This window comes from Schistocerca nitens, chromosome 11 (assembly GCF_023898315.1).
Source record: "Schistocerca nitens isolate TAMUIC-IGC-003100 chromosome 11, iqSchNite1.1, whole genome shotgun sequence".
Classification (NCBI taxonomy): Eukaryota; Metazoa; Arthropoda; class Insecta; order Orthoptera; family Acrididae; genus Schistocerca; species Schistocerca nitens.
In genome coordinates this window covers 135,922,460-135,940,658 of record NC_064624.1, presented here as the reverse complement: position 1 = coordinate 135,940,658, position 18,199 = coordinate 135,922,460, and the positions used below count along the sequence as shown (strand labels likewise).

The 18,199-nt window shown below is 41.2% G+C and overlaps 1 protein-coding gene across 1 annotated transcript in view; it reads right to left on the bottom strand.

Annotated features, from left to right (window-relative positions):
* LOC126213223 (inhibitor of growth protein 5-like) overlaps window positions 1-18,199 on the bottom strand; it is a 39,714-nt gene that overhangs the window by 10,677 nt on the left and 10,838 nt on the right. Inside the window, exon 3 of the mRNA XM_049940867.1 lies at window positions 6,290-6,401. Coding sequence (XP_049796824.1) covers window positions 6,290-6,401 — 112 coding nt within the window. The remainder of the gene's footprint in view (window positions 1-6,289; window positions 6,402-18,199) is intronic.

The window sequence follows — 18,199 nt, the reverse complement described above, 5'->3', positions numbered from 1 at the left end:
TAGTTCAAAGAAAAGAAACCACCCCGTTTATCATCAAAATGGTACAGAAAGGTGGCAGACAAATTTCACAGATGTACTGCATTTTACCTCACACCACCTGACACAGCCATAATAGTACAAAATAGGGCCACACTTACAAAAATAAAGGCAGTATGAGCCGCACACAGCACAGTGTCCTTTTGGCAAGCACACATATACTACTGTGAGAGAAGGAAATACAAACACTGTGTTTAATAAATTAAGAAACATACAGTATAACCCCACTTTTACGTTCCCGGAATTAACGTTTTCCCACCGTTTACTACATTTTTTATCAGCCCCGTCAAATTTCCTATGCCTTCAATGTTAATTTGCACCTGATTCTGCGTCAACATATTTGTAATTTTCTTGTGATTTAAGCATTATGAAAAATTTTTTGCAGAGAAAAAATGACACTGGCATGATGTTGGCTGTCCAGTAATGTTTACAAATATTATGTGGTTAAGTTTCTTGACAACAAGGCACTCTACTCAGCGGATTTGAACTGGCAAACATGTAAAAGTTGGAACAATTTGTGCCATATCTCCCGCTGCTGCCAAGCTCTACTTGGCACGGTGGCTGATACGAGTAACTTGATTCATTCGAATGAAGATATTGTGATCAATCACAACCATTTCCAAACTATCTCTACTGCACAAACGCAGTTTCGTGATAGTTGTGGCACCTTTGTCGAACCTTATTTAGCGTGTTTTGGCGTACGTTCACTTGGAGCACTAGTTGACACCGTCATTCAATAAAAGACGACTACAGTGTAAGAGACACAGAATAACACACATTCAACCACCGTACAATATACTAATTTACATAATTGCACTTGACAACGAAACAAAATTCTCGAAAAGCCTTGCGCTAAGAATGAAAAAATACGTAAATAGTGCAGTATTTCATTATTTAAATAAACATCGATTATGACATATGAAATTGGGTCAAACATTTCTACTTCCTAGACAGTTATCAGTTCCAGTTACACAAACGGTTTTTATTCAATAATAAACCTTCATTAGATAATAAACAAGTCCCTGACAAGTCTTCTGATGCCTGTTATGTACATTACATCATATATAAAGTTCAAGGGGGTATCCTATACATAACTTTTGCAGCTTAAAACGTTATTTCCCACATTTCACATTTTCCCGCATTTTACACCATTTTTTGAAGTCCCTTGAAAAGTGTAAATGCGGGTTTCACTGTATAAGCAAACCATGGCAACCACAAGAAGCCAGAAGTACAAGGTCATAAAACAGAATAATTGCTTTAAATGACGACAAGAAAAGAAATCAAAGTATGTCATTACAACTGTCATATGGAGTAAAATAGCTTAATTTTAGTGCTTGCACAGTGTATGCATACAAAACCAACAATCCAAACATCAAGGCATCAGGAATGAGCAGACTACTGACAATTAACTATTTCTAGTTATTAGAACAAAAACGCAGTCACAGAACATAAAGTAAAGTCACCTACGATAAAAAGAGTCATTAATAAGCCCCCCGTTGATGTACAACTCCCCTAACTTCATACAAAAGTTGAATCTACTCGAGAAGTTGAAAATTGTTAAACTATATCTCGATAAAGACAAATTGTTGAACGATCAGCTGATTAGCAGGAAACAATTATATTATGATACAGCGCTTCCAGTGTTTGAAATACTGCTACAGTGATACCTTTTTTTTGTCAACTGCCTAGTTTTTAACTTGTTTTGTTGTGTATGAAGTTAGGGGAGTTGTACTTCAAATAGGTGCTTATTAATGACTTTATTTTATCATAGGTGACTTTACTTTTTATGTTCTGCAACTTATACTTTTATTCTAATGACTAGAAATACGTACTTGTCAACAGTCTGCAATGCTTACAACTGCCCGTTTTCCTAATGCCTTGATGTTTGGGTTGTTGGTTTTGTATGCATACACTGTGCAAGCACTCTAAAATTTAGCTTCTTTACTCCATATGACAGTTTTAATGACAAATTTTGATTTCCTATGTTTTGTCTTCTTTTTAAATAATTATTCTAATTGAATTGATAAAAAAATGACTCACCAAGCAGCGGCAGAATGCACACACAGCAGAAAGTTGTAATTAGGCAAGCTTTTACAGCAAGTGACTCCTCCTTCAGGCAGAAGGGTTGAAGAGGGAGGAAGAGGGGTGAAGGAAGAGGATTCAAGAGATCTAGGGAGAGGGGGCAGATTCTGGAAAGTCACCCAGAACCACGGGTCAGGGAAGACTTACTGGACAGGAGGAGAAGTACAAGAGTCTTTCCTTCTCATCCTGTCCCCGCAGTTCTGGGTGATTTTCCTGAAACTTACCACTTTTCCTAGACGTCTAGAGTCCTTTTTCTTCACCCCTATTCCTTCCCCTTCACTCTTCTGCCAGAAGGAGGAGCCACTGACTCCGAAAGCTTGCCTAATTATAACTTTCTTTCGTATGTGTGTGTTTTGCCGCTGCTTGGTGAGTTTTTTTTATATATCTCATTACATAATTTTGTCAAATTTTGATTGTTTTGTTGTTGTTATAACTAATTACTTCATTTTACCACCTTAATGCACATTTAGACTTCTTCGCGTTGCCATGGTTTGCTTATATGTATCATATTTATTACATTTACACGGTTTCTATATTTTGTAAACGTGCATTGCGATGGTTATGTGCGGCACCTGGGCAACTATTGCCACACGAAATGTGGTGTTGGCATCTTGTTCTCCCACAGTAGAATTTGTTGCATGCGAAAAGGACACTGTGCTGTGCGTTACTCATACTGCCTTTATTTTTGGAAGTACGGCCCTATTTTGTACTACTATGTCAGCTGGTGTGTGCAAGATAACATGCGATATGTCTATGAAATTTTTTCATCAACAATGTAGGAAAAGATGAGATTGTTACTTACCATAAAGAAGACAAATCAAGTTGCAGACAGGCATGATTAAAAGACACTCACATAGCTTTCGTCAGTGAAACAAACAAACACACACACACACACACACACACAAAGAGAGAGAGAGAGAGAGAGAGAAAGCACACCTCACACACTGTCACTGCCTGTCTGCAATTTGATGTGTCTTCTTTAGGGCAAGTAGCAATCTAACTTTTCCTACATTGTTGATATTCCTACCTGGAATTTCCATTGTCTGAAATTTGTCCACCGTCTTTCTGTACCTTCATGATGATATACTGGCTGTTTTCTTTTCATTTAACAAGGTCCACCTTGCTTTTTATGTGTTTATGATGGATGAGATTGATATTCAGCTACTTTTAAGTATGTTGCTACTGCTTTAAGTTCATTTTACCTGTGCACTCATGCCGAATATTCATTGGTTTTTTGTTCTTACAGACAATCTTATGATGCCCCTAAAGGTTGAAATGCATCATGGACACTAAACTTACTCGCCCAATGACACCCAGTACTCACATCAACACTATCACCATAAACTGCTTTCATTCTCTGATGAATCTCCAATGCGGTGACACCTTCTGCTCTCAAGAATTCAATGCCTGCACATTGCTTAAATCGCATTGACCGACCGTCTGCGCAGGGTTCCATACTTTACACTGTAACAACACAATCGTTCAATGCTAAGGCTTCCCGCCAACTGGAGCTGTAGAGAAGAGGCTACGGAGCAAGCCAGTACCTGCCGCTTACCAATGCTGCCAACTGTGGAAGAGTTACAAAGGTGGGGGCATTACTTTTCAGTCAATCCTCATAGCTTTATTTTCTACATAGAAACATCAAAAAGGTAACCAAATTTCAGTTACTGGTCATTTACATCACCTGGCGAAGTCCACTGTAAATATAATGTGCATCAGAACCTGTTTGCAAAATAAAAAGTGTACAAACACAATGACATATCAATGCGATCAATGATCTGGCACCATGCCAACTGTGGGCAGTCGAATGGCCCATCTAAGATACATGCCGCATAGTCCAATGCAGTACTCAGCTGTGAGACCTAGCATTTTATAAGAAAGAACCGTGTATGTTTGTTTGTTAGCTAAAGCTTGAAAGTTGGTATAATGTGGCACTTTAAATGTGGCAAATTAGCTAGCGGACATCTCGAACTGTCGCTGCACCGAATACAATCAGAGGTCGGGCCTGGACTCTGTTGTTAACAGTACTCTGGTAACCTGGACAGCAATCGTATGGGAAATTCCCGAGTGCTTTGTGTTGTACGTCACTCATTTTCTATTCTTATTTTGAAATAATTGACGCGAGTAATCCTGGTCTGTCACATATTCGATTATGAATTAAAAACCAGAAGAGATCAGCGATCCCTGTGACAATGTGTCGGTTCTGCTGTAGGCTGCTGCCTTGAGAAAGGGAGGACAGGCTCGTTTCCCCGCATCACTCCTCTCCCCTCTGGCTGTAAAAATTATAGATTTTTTTATGCTTGTGGCCATCTGCCACTATAGCCTACATTGTGCTATAGTGCGGAACACAAAATCTGTAACTTTTTTGAAATTACAATGAAATGAACACCGTTAGCTGCTTAAGGGTGGTGACATACGTCAACGGGGACAGATGAAAATGTGTGCCCCGACCGGGACTCGAACCCGGGATCTCTTGCTTACATGGCAGACGCTCCTTCCATCTGAGCCACCGAGGACACAGAGGATAGCGTGACTGCAGGGATTTATCTCAGGCACGCCTCCCGCGAAACCCACATTCTCAACGTATTGTCCCGCACTAAATTCGTAGTACCCCCGCCCATTCGGACATGTCCAGAAGAACAGATACAATATTAGTATATATGTATAGTTCAGGCTCACTGGCCACTTGACCATCTTCTTCTTCTGTGCCAATGCACAAACAGTGTCCGAACTCTTACGGGAATCGGCAACGCGCCGCGAGTAATGAGTATAATGGGCAGGGGCACTACAAATGTAGTGCGGGACAATAAGCTGAGAATGTGGGTTTCGCAGGAGGCGTGCCAGAGATAAATCCCTGCAGACACGCTATCCTCCGTGTCCTTGGTGACTCAGATGGATAGAGGAGTCCCGGCTGGGGCACGCATTTTCATCTGTCCCCGTAGACGTACGTCAATGCCTGTAAGCAGCTAATGGTGCTCATTTCATTGTAATTTCATACTAACGAGCTGCATGGTCACCGATGGTATCCGTTCTTTCGGACATGTCCGAAGGAACAGATACCATCTTAGTATATATGTAACTTTTATGACTGTGCCGAAATTCTTCCCCTGATGTTAAAATAAGAGTTATCGCACATTCAGTTCTACTTCTACACTAACTGCTGGTGTGTTCTGTCTGTAACGTTGTCAAGCATGGGTTGCACGGCAATGAATGCCCACGAAAGGTCAAAATTAATTGTATGCAGATAAGTTTGCTGCTTTTCAGCAGAACAATCATTTTTTTAAGCTCACATACAGCTAAATCTAGAAAAAAAAAGCCATTTTGCATGAAAGAAGTGCTGAAGTTTTTGCAAAAGCGAGAATTCCAGTCACAAAGTTACCAATTGGCACTATTTTTAACAATCAGTTTCAAATAACTAAGGCTTTGTTTGTCTTCACTTTTGGTGCAAATGTTGCCAAAAAGACGCTACATTTTTTGGTCCCTAGTCATGGCATACTGAGTCATGAATTAACAGATGTAAATGAGTTTGTGTATGTCTGATGAAGAGAATACACATGTTATTAATCCACTAAAATCTCAGAGGTAATTTGGCAGGGATTCGAAATGTGGTGTAACAATTCTTAACAGCAACCCAAGAAAAAGCAGATCGTAAGTCCAAAATGGAGCAAAAGGCTAATAATAGGTAACAAAGAGCCAAATTATTTTAAACATTACAACTCAAAACGAAAAAACACACACACACGGTGACTTACCAAATGAAAGCGCTGGCAGGTCGATAGACACACAAACAAACACAAACATACACACAAAATTCAAGCTTTCGCAACCAACGGTTGCTTCGTCAGGAAAGAGGGAAGGAGAGGGAAAGACGAAAGGATGTGGGTTTTAAGGGACACGGTAAGGAGTCATTCCAATCCCGGAATGACTCCTTACCCTCTCCCTTAAAACCCACATCCTTTCGTCTTTCCCTCTCCTTCCCTCTTTCCTGACGAATCAGCCGTTGGTTGCGTAAGCTAGAATTTTGTGTGTATGTTTGTGTGTCTATCGACCTGCCAGCGCTTGTGTTTGGTAAGTCACATCATCTGTTTTTAGATATATATAAACACACACACACACACACACACACACACACACACACACACACACACTAGTTGTAAAGGGCAGTACTCACTCTTTGAAGAGGTGCCATCGTCCTGATTGCGAGAGTTGCTGACTGCCTTGTCCTGTATCTCTGCCTCAAACCTGGCCAAGTCAGAGTCGAGCCGCCGGATGTGTTTATCGACCTGAAACCGAGCCAAAGCATTGACGCATCGTAGCCAAAGCACTGACGCATCGTACGGTTAAGCTTAAAATGACAGACACAGGAAAACTGAAGGCAGAAAATTAGTCTAGTTCAGTACCGTGTATACAGATACAACGTAGTCAGTTGCAGGATCATCACAGTACCGTCCCTGTTATGGCACAAAAATTGGTAACTTCCTTTAAATGTACAGAAATGTAAAACTGTTCACCTAACAAAATGCAATCTTGTGATTATAAAACAGTGTAGACCACAATGTACCGTAATTACCAACTTCAGCCAAATCTACAGATCCAAAATAAAGGAGGACATTGACAGATACATCTAGCTTTGTCAAAAGTAAGCAATGCACACCAGTCCTCCCGTATTTTAGGCCTGAAGACTGCCTAATTTGCACCAACTGGTAATCAAAATTTTAAAAATGTCATACACTTTCTGTTAAGAAAATTTGCCAGATGACAAAGTACAGCTTACACACAGCTGCTGCTGGCACTGACTTAGTCACATGACTAGGGACCACAAAGAAAAATCAACTTTGTGAAGACTTCAAAGGTTTCTCTGCACAGAGATGTGCTTCAACACTGGCAAGCAAACTCTGAGATAAATTTGATTTTAAAAGGTGCCGTAACAAACAGGTCTACACATGTGAACAAGGTGACACACACTGTTGTCCAATAAAACAGCAACACCAGTAAGGACAGCAAATAACGAGAGTTAACTTATTCTGCATTTAAGGTATAGCAGGTATACATTTTCACTCGCTACTTCAGTCTGTACACATAAAATCACACCTGTATGAGACCAGTAAAGTGTCTGAAACTATCATTACATTTGATGTGATAGTCACAGGATAGCAATATGCACATACACAGACGGTGGTAGTATCGTGCACACGAGGTATAAAAGAGCAGTGCGGTGCATCGGTCGAGCTGCCACTGCACTCAGGTGAGTCGTGTGAAAAAGTTTCCAAAGTGATTACGGCCGCACTACGAGAATTAATAAAGTTTGAACGGGGAGTGGTAGTTAGACATTCTGTTTCAAAAACTATTAGGGAATTCAATATCTGAGATCCACAGTGTCAAGAGGAGGAGGAGGAGGAGATTAGTGTTTAATGTCCCGTCGACAACGAGGTCATTAGAGACGGAGCGCAAGCTCGGGTGAGGGAAGGATGGGGAAGGAAATCGGCCGTGCCCTTTCAAAGGAACCATCCCGGCATTTGCCTGAAGCGATTTAGGGAAATCACGGAAAACCTAAATCAGGATGGCCGGAGACGGGATTGAACCGTCGTCCTCCCGAAGGCGAGTCCAGTGCGCTAACCACTGCGCCACCTCGCTCGGTACAGTGTCAAGAGTGTGCCAAGAATATCAAATTTCACGCATTACCTCTCACCGTGGACAATGCAGTGGCCAACGGCCTTCACTTAACGGAGAGTCGTCAGTGCTAACAGACAAGCAACACCGTGTGAAATAACCACAGAAATGAATGTGGGGTGTACGGCAAACACATCCGTTAGGTGTGACGAAATTTGGTGTTAACGGGCTGTGGCAGCACACAACTGATGTGACTGCCTCTGCTAACAGCAACTGCTGCACCTCTCCTGGGCTCGTGACCGTATAGGTCGGACCCTAAACGACTGGAAAACGTTGATCTGCTCAGGTAAGTCCCTATTTCAGTCGGTAAGGCCGGTATTACACTAACAAATGTCTTTGTCAAAGATTTGATCAAAGATGTGATCCAATATTCCGTCCAATATATTTGACAAAGATCTTTGACGTAGCGCTAGAAGGGGTATTACACTGTCATCAAATTTTTCGTCAAAGTTCAAGATGGCTGACAACAACTTGTTATTAACCGCAGCAGTTGTACGTACGGCAATTGCACTGTGTGCACATGCGGAAAAGAAGTGGGGGGAAAAATGGAACCGTACATACGAGGTTGACAGTCTTAAAAGTCCTGGGATTACAACTTGATAATAAATTCTGTTGGGAGGAGCACACCACAGAACTGCAGAAAGGCCTTAACAAATCTGTATTTGCAATTCGAGTGTTAGCAGACATAGGCAACATAAAAATGAAAAAGCTTGGATACTTTGCCTTCTTTCATTCCATAATGTCATATGGGATAATATTTTGGGATAAATCTTGAAGTCAAACAAAAGTTTTCAGACTCCAAAAGTGTGTAATACATATTATTTGTGGAGTAAATTCAGGGACGTCCTGCAGAAACCTCTTCAAAGAACTGGGTATACTAACTACTGCCTCTCAGTATATTTACTTCTTAATGAAATTTGTTGTAAATAATATATCTCTTTTTCCAACAAACAGCTCAGTTCATACACACGATACCAGGAACAAAAATGATCTGCACAAGGACTTAAAAGCACTTACTTTAGTTCAAAAAGGGGTCCACTACTCAGGAACACTCATCTTCAATAATTTGCCAGGAAACATAAATTTAGTTAGAAATAAAGATCAGTTTAAAAGGAGCCTGAAAGACTTAGTACTGGCCAACTCCTGCTACTCCATTGGCGAAATTTTTAATAGAAACAAATGATGTATTTATTCATACTATTAGTATTGTTATTTCAGCTTTAAAAAAATCAACATGTTCCACATCCAGGAGGATCTCCTCAGCACGGATTTATGGAACGAAAAACTAATCTAATCTGGGTGAAGCCGTGGGTTTTACGACGACACGATAAAAGCATTAAACAAAACTTGTTACGTGAGCTTACAGTGGAAGACGTCAAGTCGTACATCAATTACTTAAGAATGGATGAGCACACATTTCTGTATGTGCTCAGTGAAGTGTATCCTCATATAACAAAGCACAATATTCATTTAAGAACTGCTACATCTTCAGAAGACAGGCTCACTGTAACACTCCGATTCCTTGACACAGGAGAGGGTTATGTTATGTTAGGTTAGGTCAGGTCAGGTCAGGTCTCCAATCTTCTTAATCTATTTTGTATTCAGGGTGCCTCACGTTATAAAGCGCCTCATCAGCTTCAGACATCTCTATTAATTTTGTAGTTGTCGGCACACACCAATTGTATTTACCGGCAATGGTTATAAAAACACTACAGACGACAGAACGCTGCAGCGATGCTAGCGCTCCATGTGGTAACATGTCACATTGCAGTGAACAGAAGACAAGCGGTTTCTTTGATCAAATATACAGCGAGGCCCTAGATTTGATCAAATATTGGACGACATTTGACAAAGTCCCTATTACACTATCAAAAATCTTTGACAAAGATATTGGACAAAGAAATTTGATAGTGTAATACCGGCCTAAGAGATGACGGTGGGGTTCGAGTGTGGCACAGACCTCACGAAACTGTGGACCCGAGTTATCAAAAGGCACTGTGCAAGCTAGTAGTGGCTCCACAATGGTGTGGAATGGAATGGGTCCTGGGATCCAGGTGAGTCAATGGTTACATCCGGCCATCTGGAGACCATCTTCAGCCGTCACGGACTTCGTGTTCCCAAACGACGATAAAATTTTTATGGATGAAACGTGCCGTGTCAATGGGCCACAATTGTTAGCAATTGGTTCGAAGAACATTCTGGACAATTTGAGCGAATGATCTAGCCACCTAGGTCAGATTAGATTAGATTAATACTAGTTCCATGGATCATGAATACGATATTTCGTAATGATGTGGAACGAGTCGAATTTTCCAATACATGACATAATTAGGTTAATTTAACAACATACTTAAGTTAATATAACAACTTTATTTTTTTTGTGTTTTTTGTTTTTCTTTATTTTTTATTTTTTTTTTTAATATTTTTTTCTTTTTTTTCTTAATTTATATCTAAAAATTCCTCTATGGAGTAGAAGGAGTTGTCATTCAGAAATTCTTTTAATTTCTTCTTAAATACTTGTTGGTTATCTGTCAGACTTTTGATACTATTTGGTAAGTGACCAAAGACTTTAGTGCCAGTATAATTCACCCCTTTCTGTGCCAAAGTTAGATTTAATCTTGAATAGTGAAGATCATCCTTTCTCCTAGTATTGTAGTTATGCACACTGCTATTACTTTTGAATTGGGTTTGGTTGTTAATAACAAATTTCATAAGAGAGTATATATACTGAGAAGCTACTGTGAATATCCCTAGATCCTTAAATAAATGTCTGCAGGATGATCTTGGGTGGACTCCAGCTATTATTCTGATTACACGCTTTTGTGCAATAAATACTTTATTCCTCAGTGATGAATTACCCCAAAATATGATGCCATATGAAAGCAATGAGTGAAAATAGGCGTAGTAAGCTAATTTACTAAGATGTTTATCACCAAAATTTGCAATGACCCTTATTGCATAAGTAGCTGAACTCAAACGTTTCAGCAGATCATCAATGTGTTTCTTCCAATTTAATCTCTCATCAATGGACACACCTAAAAATTTGGAATATTCTACCTTAGCTATATGCTTCTGATTAAGGTCTATATTTATTAATGGCGTCATACCATTCACTGTACGGAACTGTATGTACTGTGTCTTATCAAAATTCAGTGAGAGTCCGTTTACAAGGAACCACTTAGTAATTTTCTGAAAGACAGTATTGACAATTTCATCAGTTAATTCTTGTTTGTCAGGTGTGATTACTATACTTGTATCATCAGCAAAGAGAACTAACTTTGCCTCTTCATGAATATAGAATGGCAAGTCATTAATATATAATAAGAACAACAAAGGACCCAAGACTGACCCTTGTGGAACCCCATTCTTGATAGTTCCCCAGTTTGAGGAATGTGCTGATCTTTGCATGTTACGAGAACTACTTATTTCAACTTTCTGCACTCTTCCAGTTAGGTACGAATTAAACCATTTGTGCACTGTCCCACTCATGCCACAATACTTGAGCTTGTCTAGCAGAATTTCATGATTTACACAATCAAAAGCCTTTGAGAGATCACAAAAAATCCCAATGGGTGGTGTTCGGTTATTCAGATCATTCAAAATTTTACTGGTGAAAGCATATATGGCATTTTCTGTTGAAAAACCTTTCTGAAAACCAAACTGACATTTTGTTAGTACTTCATTTTTACAGATATGTGAAGCTACTCTTGAATACATTACTTTCTCAAAAATTTTGGATAAAGCTGTTAGAAGGGAGATTGGACGGTAATTGTTGACATCAGATCTATCCCCCTTTTTATGCAAACCCGACACGAATCCCGTCGAACATAATCGAGGTGTCAGCTTGTGTGCAAAATCCTGTACCGGCATCACTTACACAATTAAGGATGTGGCATGAGAGTAATAGTCTAGCTCCCTTCTGTATCGACCTAAGTCAGTACGGCACAAGCAATATACAATTGTGTGTTATCTTGTTGAAACATAAGAACGTGGAAGCCTTGAAGAAATGGCACAGACTATACTCTCAAATTGGCACCCCGTACCGACACACCAGGTGCCGGACCGATATTAGGATAACAAATGCAATTTCAAAGTGTATACAGATATATCCATTGTGATTTACGCAACACTGGGACTGTCAGAAAAGATGACACAGTTCCACTCACGTGTCTAGTTTTCTCACCGGGTGTAGCAATGACAGTGCACGCCTCTCTCTGCTGCCGCGTCAAGCGAAGCTGCGACGACGGTCTCCGTGCTGGCAGTTCTCGGTGCTCCAAGTCTTGCTGCAATGCCCCTGCGGATACTCGACTCGCACTGGAAATGAGCCCGTTTTGTCACAAAGGGTATGCGATCGAGCAAACCGTATTTCTGGCCTCTCGTGCACTAGTCGTGTGGGATTACCGAGACCTCGCACGGCACAATCCTCCCGAACCCGTAGATTCTGTATTTGCAGTTGTGGAGTCCCAAGTTGTAACGTTGTGGAACGATAAACTGCAGTCTGCACAAGCCATCAGGCGCCGGTAAACATTTCCCCTTCTCGCACGGAGGGTAACACCGTCATCTCTGTTAAAAACAACACTGAACTGCAATTCCTAAACGAGAATTTTGCTGTGTACCTTTGTTTGTATACAGAGTGCAGATGGTGTCGGTCCTACCTACTTTACGAGATCACACTGAAATTCTAACTGTTTGCGTATCCGAGAGTTTTGTACATTTCACAGCAATCTGACACCTGTAGCATGCCGCCTTTGTGGTGTTGTAGCTTCAATACCCAGCAGTGTCATTTCAAGAAAGCCATTAATTCCTTACGAGAAATACGAACTTCAGAACAGAAGTGGCCAGTGGTTTATTAAGATGAGATGTCAATTGGTATACACCACACTGTGGATACAAGTTGTCAGAGTGTGACAGGGGTACTGTCAAACAAAAGTGCCGGTCAACATTTACCGTATTTACTCGAATCTAAGCAGCACTCGAATCTAAGCCGCACCTGAAAAATGAGACTCGTAATCAAGGAAAACAAAATTTCCCGAATCTAAGCCGCACCTGAAATTTGAGACTCAAAATTCAAGGGGAGAGAAATGTTTTAGACTGCACCTCCAAACTGAAACAAAGTTGGTTCATTGTAATATGAGACACAATTTAGTTGGAATGAATGATGATACAGCTACAGTAGTTTGGTTTGTGTGGTAAGCTTAGCACTTAGCAGTAAAGCTTTACCAGGTAGTCATTGCTATGCGTCAGGCGCTCCGTCCGTATTTATATGGGTATGCTTCCTTTTTCATATGCTTTGTCTGGTTTGAATTGACTGCTTATTTTTCTTTGATCTGATAAGTACCGTTCTCTGTGTTATAGTTGTTTCCATCACTCTAAGCTCAAAATGCATTATTGTACTGTGTCGTGCATTGTTTGTCGCTTTCTGATAATGAGTGTTTACGACCTGTCGCCGGCTTGCTTTTGTGCACGCTACCGCCGTTAAAAAAAAAAAAAGAGGGAGAGGAATCGTCTCATTAGCAAAACAATGCCAAGAGACTGCTATTTGTTGTTACTTACACTGCTGCTTTCTTTGATAGTGATCAACAAGAACCAAATAATAGACTGCGTATGATAGAAGTTCTGAATGAAAGTTTAGCGAAAATTTTTCTGTTTGAAAATCTTTGCAGACGCCTCTTTCGTACATTACATTCTGCACAGAAATTAGAGTCATCTTAGATTTAAAAATCTAGTCAGCTACCGTGCTTCATTTCTGACTGTATCACTATTCAGCATAAGAATAATACGAATATAAACATGACACGACATTTTCTTCCGCGTTTGATGTTTTCTCACTCTAGTTTCGTAGTTTATTCGGCAGGCAGGATTTAAATGAGATAGCATGAAACATGAAGGAATACATGGAAAAATGTTTACATTCGTATTATTCTTATGGTGAAGAGAATACTGCATGTGATTCACAATTCATAAAAGTTCCTATTAGCAACCATCTCTCGTCACAGGTAGGAAAAAATTCAGAATTTAGAGTTGGCCATATTGATAACCATCCCAAAGTCTTGCCAGTCGGATTTTCGTAGTATATTGAAAGGCTGCTACATTCGAAGATGAACAACACGGAATTTGTATTTACTTCGTTGCATAATGTACGAAAATGCCGTGGTCAAAACTCGGGGCAGAGAAAAAAGCTCGTCTTCCACCTTTTTTTAAAAAAAATTTATTTACTGACGCAGAGGTTTTGGCGCCAGTATTTATCTTTGTGCCTGCAAAGTATGCCCGTATAGCGCTACATATATTCGACACGAGAAGTTAGTTGTGGCGGCACCAACCAACATTTTTCAGAGCTTCCGCTTACTTCGCACTCGATTCTAAGCCGCAGGCGGGTTTTTGGATTACAAAAACTGGAAAAAAAGTGCGGCTTAGATTCGAGTAAATACGGTAACTGCTGTGCTCTGCAGGACACCGGCACACAGATGTGTGGCCATGTTGCACTTTTAACTATACCGGAGGGTACGTCGATACCGCTTACCCTTCCCGATTCGGGTGTAGCTGTGGGCTGTCTGTAAAATGCAGGAGAGGGATGGTGTGCACCCCAACTCTGGCTCATCTTAAAATGGTGCACACACAACTGTAGCATGAGGATGTGGCCACTCATTTATGTGACACTTCTATGACATCACTGCTGCTTACATTATTCCTCTCACTGGCATTTGTGCTTCTGCTTTGTACATTGATATACAGGGTGATTCAAAAAGAATACCACAACTTTAGGAATTTAAAACTCTGCAACGACAAAAGGCAGAGCTAAGCACTATCTGTTGGCGAATTAAGGGAGCTATAAAGTTTCGTTTAGTTGTACATTTGTTCGCTCGAGGCGCTGTCGACTAGGCGTCAGCGTCAGTTGGTGCTGAGATGGCGACCGCTCGACAGAAAGCTTTTCGTGTTATTGAGTACGGCAGAAGTGAATCGACGACAGTCGTTCGGCGTGCATTTCGAACGAAGTACGGTGTTAAACCTCCTGATAGGTGGTGTATTAAACGTCGGTATAAACAGTTTACAGAGAATGGGTGTTTGTGCAAAGGGAAAAGTTCTGGACGGCAGAGAACGAGTGATGAAAATGTAGCACGCATCCAGCAAGCATTTGTTCGCAGCCCGGGAAAATCGACTTGCAGAGCTAGCAGAGAGCTGCAAATTCCACAATCGACTGTATGGAGAGTGCTACGAAAAAGGTTAGTTATGAAACCTTATCGTCTGAAATTGGTTCGAGCACTGTCTGCAGCTGATAAGATTAAAAGAATCGATTTCTGTAATTTTATCCTTGCTCAAATGGAAACAGATGAATCTTTCGTTTCAAAGATTGTGTTTAGTGATGAAGCAACTTTCCACACTAACGGGAAAGTCGACCGTCACAATGTTTGTATATGGGGCACTGAGAATCCGCGGGAAACAACTCGGTATGAACGTGACTCGCCTAAGGTGAACGTTTTCTGTGCCTTTTCGGCCAATAACGTTTTTGGTCCCTTCTTCTTTGAAGGTGCTACTGTAACTGGACTACAGTATCTGGAGATGTTAGAGAATTGGCTGTTCCCTCAGCTCGAACAAGAAGCACAACAATTCATATTTCAGCAGGATGGAGCGCCACCACATTGGCACTTATCTGTCCGTAACTACACCTGAACGTCAACTACCCGAGGCGATGGATCGGCCGCCAGGCAGCCCGTGACAGAGCACTTCATCACTGGCCTCCAAGAAGCCCTGATCTTACCCCCTGCGATTTTTTCTTATGGGGGTATGTTAAGGATATGGTGTTTCGGCCACCTCTCCCAGCCACCATTGATGATTTGAAACGAGAAATAACAGCAGCTATCCAAACTGTTACGCCTGATATGCTACAGAGAGTGTGGAACGAGTTGGAATATCGGGTTGATATTGCTCGTGTGTCTGGAGGGGGCCATATTGAACATCTCTGAACTTGTTTTTGAGTGAAAAAAAACCTTTTTAAATACTCTTTGTAATGATGTATAACAGAAGGTTATATTATGTTTCTTTCATTAAATACACATTTTTAAAGTTGTGGTATTCTTTTTGAATCACCCTGTAAATTGTTCAGTCACTGTGTATACAGTTATTCCTCTTGAAAGTTTTGAACGTGATTGAAATGACAAATGTGCAGTGGCACAATTTACGAGGGGGGACCCAAAAGAAACCGGACTCCGAGGGCGCTGCCACTCGTAGACGTAGTGCAGGGTTCTCACGCTAGACGGTTTTAGTAGAGACCTCCACGAAACAGCTGTGCAGATGGTGCCAGTGTAGAGCTGAATGTGCAAGTGTGGTATTGTGTTTCTCTGACTGTTGGCGGGTTACCTCTGTGAAGTCGTTATGGCAACTTCAAAAGAACAAAGAGTGTGTGTGAAATTTTGTTTCCTGCTTAAAAAAAACTGCAATGGAGACACACCAAATGCTTCAGGAAGCTTTCCAGGAGGACGCTATGAGCCGCACAGGTTTTCGATCGGTTTGGGTGCTTTAACGTGGTGAGATGTGTGTTGAAGACCGAGCTCGTTCTGGACGCACTTCGACATCGCAAAATTAGGAGAACATTGAAAAGGTCTGCCAAAAGATCGACGAGGATCGTCGCCAAACGATCGACCGAATTTCAGCAGAGACAGGAATCAGTTGGAGCTCGTGCCAGCCGATTTAGAGTGAGGATTTGCACACGAGACGTGTTGCTGCTAAATTTGTTCCGCACCTTCTCACACGGGAGCAAAAAACCATCCGCATGAATGTGTGTCAGGACTGGAAAACAGAGATTGCACGTGATCCAAACTTCTTGAACAAAGTCATTACAGGGGATGAGAGTTGGTGTTACGGGTATGACCCAGAATCCGAGCAAGCGTCAAGCCAGTGGAGGACTCCCAACTCTCCCAGACCAAAAAAAGGTAAGGCAAGTGAGGTCAAATGTGAAGACGACGACCATCGTCTTTTTTTATGTTCGTGGAATTGCGCATCGGGAATTCGTACCCCCTGGCCAGACCGTTAACCAGCACTTTTACTTGGATGTTTTAAGGCGTCTGCAAGAGGATGTGAGGAGGAAACGCCCGGAACTTTGGCGATCAGGTGACCGGTTCCTGCATCACGACAACGCTCCAGCACACACGGCCTTACGAGTGACCCACTATTTGGCATCTCAGAGGTGGTCTGTCGTTTCCCACGCTCCATATTCGACGGACCTAGCCCCATGCGACTTTTTCCTATTTCCACAAATGAAAAAACGCTAAAAGGGGAGTGTTATGATGATGTGGAGGCGGTAAAAACAGCTTCGCAAAGGGCACTGGACAATATCAAACTTGAAGAGTTCCAAACATGCTTCCAACAGTGGGAAAAAGAGACTTGAAAAGTGCATCGCATGTAATGGAGAGTATTTTGAAGGTGACTGAAGTAATTTTGTAAAAAGGTTCATCAATAAATTTTTTATGACAACAACCCGGTTTCTTTTGGGTCCCCCCTCGTATATTCTATCTTTTTACTAACACCAAAAGCAGTTTCCTTAGGGAGTTCTGAAGAAGTATGGTCTGCATTGATGGGTGTATAATATTGGTCAGCTACGAAAAGCTGTAAAAAATTAGCTGCACTATATGTGTCAACAGAGAGTATACATACAAGGCCTGATCAACAAAGGCTGAGACTGCCTTTTTTTCTTTATTTCAGATGTTTTATTACTCCACTTTGATGTTTACATGAGCTTCTTCAAAGTACTCCCCTTCTATTTGAATGCACTTTTTATGGCATCCTGCCAGTCCTTGAAAACATGGTGCAGGCCATTCTTTGTCAGGTCCTTTACCTCAATTTTCCTGGGCACTGCTTCAGAATTCTGTAATCGAATGCTTCGGAGCTTTGCCTTTAGTGATGAGGATAAAAAAAATCACAGGGTGCAAGATTGGAGCTATAAGACACAAGACATACACATGTAATATTGAATTCAGCCAAAAAATTGCATGACTTGATTGGCCACACATTGGCATGATGAAGCCACCACCCAGTGCAAGAAAGTTCTGGTTGTTTCCTTGCAATGTGCTTCCTCAGTTTAGCCTATTCTGGTGTATAGTACACTGCTGTAACAGTAGTGTGAGGGGGAGCTGTGGGCTGATCAATCATTCCATGACAGTAAAAAAATGTGATCACCACCACTTTCCCTGCAGATGGAACAACTTTCTCCTTTTTTTGTGTTGAAGAACAAGGTGCTCACTCATTTTCCTTCAGGATCATAATGATGCAGCCATGAATCATCACGGGTGATAAAAATGGCTCTCAGCACCATGGGACTTAACATCTATGGTCAGAAGTCCCCTAGAACTTAGAACTACTTAAACCTAACTAACCTAAGGACAGCACACAACACCCAGTCATCACGAGGCAGAGAAAA